Below are 4,368 nucleotides of genomic sequence, written 5' to 3' on the forward strand. Positions count from 1 at the left end.
GCGTCCAAATTAGCACTTTGCTTTCTTGTATAGTTTCTGCAAAGCTTGCCACCTCAAGACCTCCTTCAAACACATGGCGGTTCCTTGTCTGCCATATATTATACAAGAAGAAGTACCTGACAATTTGAGTGCTGATGAGGATGGCAGGAGCCCCTGACTTCTTCCCTCCAAGGAATAGATCAATCTTGTAAAAAACAATTCTCCATCTTCTTTGGATCCACTTGCATATTTTCCCTGCGAGGCCTTTGATAGTTGGGCAATCCATGAAGAGGTGGCCAGATCTTCACTAGCCAACCTGCACCCTGAGCATCGATCTGACCCCATCCCTCTTTCTTGAATCTTCACCCCTGTCGGTAGAGAACCCCAAATTACCTTCCATAAAAATGCCTTCACATGTTGTGGAACCTTTGGTTTCTAGATGTTCTCCATTACTTGCTCCCACCTTTCCTCCGGCCATTGTTTTTTCCATATCTTGTTGAGGGGGCTAGACCAATTCTTCTTTTGCATCATTGTATGGTAGATGTCTTTAGGATGGGGTTTCCCTAAGAGACTGCTTCCGGGCCATGAGTCCAGGCGTTCCAATCGAACTCCGACTCACAGATAGGCATTACTAAATTGTCAAGCTCTTTCCTCACTTTGCGGACCAGCAAGACCTCCAAGCTATTCAGTTGGAACTGGGTAACCAAAAGTTCAATGGTTTTCCAACTCTTGTTGTCACTGTCCCAGAAGTGCCCTAGTCGAGATTCAGACCCTTATAATTCAGCTTCTTGGCTGTGTCTATACAATAGGGAATTTGCGGCGGATCTGCAACCTTGGAGAGCCAAGGGGACCAATGCAAAATGGACTTCTTGAAGTACCTGGTTTTTTCCCCGCACTTTAAGACTCCTGCTACTCTGTTCCCGGGGGATTCACTGTGTTTTTTCGTACGGTACCACGTGAGTGTACAATAGGGGGGTTTTTGGATTTTGCACATAAGCGTATACAATAGGGGTAGCCCCTCATTATTTCATACTCATACCGTACACATAAGGGAGGGAGGACGGGGGAGGGGGGGGGAGGGGGGTTACATTGGGGCTACATTCAATTGCCTGAGCCACCTTAAATACATTATTAAGTCTCTCTCTCTCTCTCTCTCTCTTGATTGGGACATTGAGTAATCGATTGGGCTGCTGCGCGAGAACGCCCTCTTGTGGCTTTAAGATGGGTAGGTCGTGAGGCCGGATGTGAAAGCGTCCTACAGACACCTAGGGGATTAAGGCCCAAAGGCATGCATAAGCACGCGCCGGGTAATCATCATTCAGGCCTGCACAGTGGGAGGCAGTGCTCGCACCCTGTGGGATCGTCTCTAGTCATGGGCCAACCCAGCTGCAGTGGCCATGAGTTGTTTGCATTCGGCCCAGGAGCAAGTCACGGGGCAGTAGTGCCCTCTGCATTACAATATCCAGGTGCGCGTACAACAGGCTTCTCACCCAGTGGGGGCTGCTTTTCGGATTCCTAGCATCAACAGAGACAGGTCGCCTGAGGGGGCTCTCTATTGCATACGCAGCAGAGAGCAGTACTGCCTGCGTTCTTCTTACACAGTGAGGGGCTTCGGGCCTTACAGGTTACAATCGTACAGAGGGGCAGCGCGCTGTTGATTTCATACGCACGTGCAGGTGTTCGTAGTCGATTACAGGAGGTTGGGCCTCTGGGATTTGTGGTTGAATATTGGTTATGCGTGCCCGCAGTGGGCTGTGGTGTTGATTATACCCGCATTGGGTTGCCCGCAGTGGGCTGTGGTGGTAAATATTCCCGCTTTGGGTTGTGGTAGGTTGTTCCTCCACCTGGACTCTGCTGAGCTAGAGCGTCAAGTGTTTTTGCAGGTTGTGCTGGTACTCTGTCTCTGCTGAGCCAGAGTGTCGAGATAGTTTTGAGACTCTCGGCTGGTCTCTCGAGTGAGACTTGAGCCCCTTTTGTTGTATGCCAGGAAGGGTGAGCCTTGGTGCTCCGAACCCTATTGTATTTCTTTTTTGGTTGAGCTGAGTTGGCTTCTCGAGTTCGAGGTGAGTTACCCCTCACTCGTGGTATATGTATTGATTCGGTTTTACTGGTGACACCGGCCACTATAGACCCGGTCATAGATGCTCTCTCGGGCTCACTCGAGCCCCGTGTTCACTGCTTTAGCCCCTCGTACAGCGGTGTGCTTTTGAGGGAGCTAACATATGGTATCAGAGCTCTTAAATATGGCCTTGTTAAAGGCATGGTTCAATGTGGAGTTTGCTTTCTTATGCTATGAAAGAGCAATGCAGAAATTGCTGGAACGTTATGACGGTTGGAGCAAAGAAGAACCAGGTTATGATTGGAATGCGGTGCAAGAGGCCAGTCAAATTCTGACTCAAATGTGCACCAGGACTATGGACAGCTACCAGAGAGAGAGAGAGATGGAAACTATGCCTCCCGTGCTCAGCATGTCCTCCTTTTGCTAGGATGGAAACTTGCAGAGCACAGTGACCTTGCCTCTGTGCACTTGGAATGCATTAATTACAGGATATGTTCAAGAAGGTGAACTTGAGCAAGCAATGAACTGTCTCCATCGAATGAAGCTGACGGTCTCTCTCCAAATGCAGTAACCTTCACATGCATTTTGAAGGCATGTAGCACCGTAGGTGCAATTGATAAGGGGGAAGAAAGTCATGATGAGATTGCTAGATAGGGGTTGCTAGGAAGTGATATCATTCTTGGCACTGCCCTAGTGGATATGTATGCTCAGTGTGGTGCTCTCGTGAAGGCGAAACATGTTCTTGAGCAGCTACCTATGTGGAGTGCTATAACTTGGAATGCATTAATTGCAGGGACCATTCAAAAAGGTAATTTTGAACAAGCACTGAACTTTTTTAAACAAATGCAGCGTGAGGGTCTTTCTCCAAATGCAGCCACATTTTCTTGCATGCTCAGCACTTGTAGCTGCTTAGGTTTAGTAAAAGATGCTCAAATGTTATGTTTCATGGCTCATATTTATGCAGTTGCTGGAATGAAAAAGGAGGCAGAAGGTATTGAATTAATGAGGGTAGGACATGAAGAAGCATGGGAGAGAAGAGTCAGCAGATATTTTGCCTATTAGTGAAAGAGGAAAAGCTTGTTGAAGGTATTGCCTAAGGCTACCATGATACTTCCCAGGTGTGTAATATAGGGAATCTTGATGAGGAGAGAGTAGGGCCTTATTGCTGCATCAGTTGCTTTCCAGGTCATCGATTTGATGTTTGCCACGTTCCTGTTAATATGATAAAGGATACCCCTTATGCTTACTGGAGCATTATTTTCGAACTTGGAGGCAGTGGTGGAGGAGAAGCATTATTTCTTGAAGATCTTCTACGACCAACAAAAGATAAACAAGGAAAACAAAGCCCAACAAAAGATAAACAAGGAAAACAAAGCCCTACTAATACTGGTGATCAAGGATTTTTCGTGGCCCATATCTACTATTTCAGTGATGACAGAGATAGTTGCTGCTTTTGAAATTTGACTCCCTCCATGGTGGGGTTCACCTTCTTGGCAATCTTCTTACCAAATACAGAGGATGCAAAATAATTAGGCTATGCAAGGTTGTGAGTAAGACTCTTAAGTGTAAATATGGCCAGTGATGGGAGTATTTATTACTTGTGAAGCACTCACTCACCTATTGATTGGTGGTATTAACAGAACTAGCTCAAATTGGGATGCCCTTGAAGAGATTCGAGGAGTTCACACAGGTGAAGAGTAGTGGCCAAAAGCATTCAACGTTGGCGGAAATCATTCCAGGTCTACCATTACAAGAGAAAATATTCAAGAATACTAGTAGCTTTTGATGAATCAACAATGTGTTGGTTATCATGGGTATAAACATTCAGTAGAAATAAAACAGTACTCTACTATATGTGGGAATAAGGATTGCTTTGGCTAGTGACAAATCGCTTCTCCGTCACAAATGAAGGTAAGCTTACCTCTTTTCCTTTTGCGTCTTTGTGTAAAGTTCATGGCTTAGTGGTGTTGTGCTCACTTGTTTGCTGTCTCATCCAGATATCATTGATGAAAGCAGATTCCCAAAATGCATATTGTCTGCTAGGCTTCTGCTAGGTTTCTTGTTTCTTTAGACAAAGCCTATTATGATTTCTTCAAAATGCGAAAACTCCAATAACCACACAAATTCTTTGAGAGGATGTAGGAAAATTATATGGAGCCACAATGGAGACGTTCTTTTGTCTATAGTAGAATGTGTCGCTAGGCCTCAGTGAACTGCTATCATTCTTAGCTCTTTTGGTTAGATAAGAGTGATAAAAGAGGGACACTCTCCTCTCATGTGTGGATGTTAGCCCACCCAAGTACTTACAAAATGTGTTCCTAGCTTGCCAT

At 45.6% G+C, this 4,368-nt stretch overlaps 1 protein-coding gene across 1 annotated transcript; it reads left to right on the forward strand.

Moving 5' to 3' along the window:
- Positions 1–1,245: 1,245 nt before the first annotated feature.
- Positions 1,246–3,971, forward strand: LOC147455693 (putative pentatricopeptide repeat-containing protein At3g05240). The gene is made up of 2 exons (XM_086514408.1): positions 1,246–3,581; positions 3,679–3,971. Exon 1 carries the CDS (start codon positions 2,738–2,740, stop codon positions 3,098–3,100), a length of 363 nt encoding a protein of 120 aa, XP_086370534.1. The 5' UTR covers positions 1,246–2,737; the 3' UTR covers positions 3,101–3,581; positions 3,679–3,971.
- Positions 3,972–4,368: the final 397 nt, after the last annotated feature.

Source organism: Adiantum capillus-veneris, chromosome 6 (assembly GCF_014529385.1).
Source record: "Adiantum capillus-veneris isolate H3 chromosome 6, ASM1452938v2, whole genome shotgun sequence".
NCBI classification, from domain to species: domain Eukaryota; kingdom Viridiplantae; phylum Streptophyta; class Polypodiopsida; order Polypodiales; family Pteridaceae; genus Adiantum; species Adiantum capillus-veneris.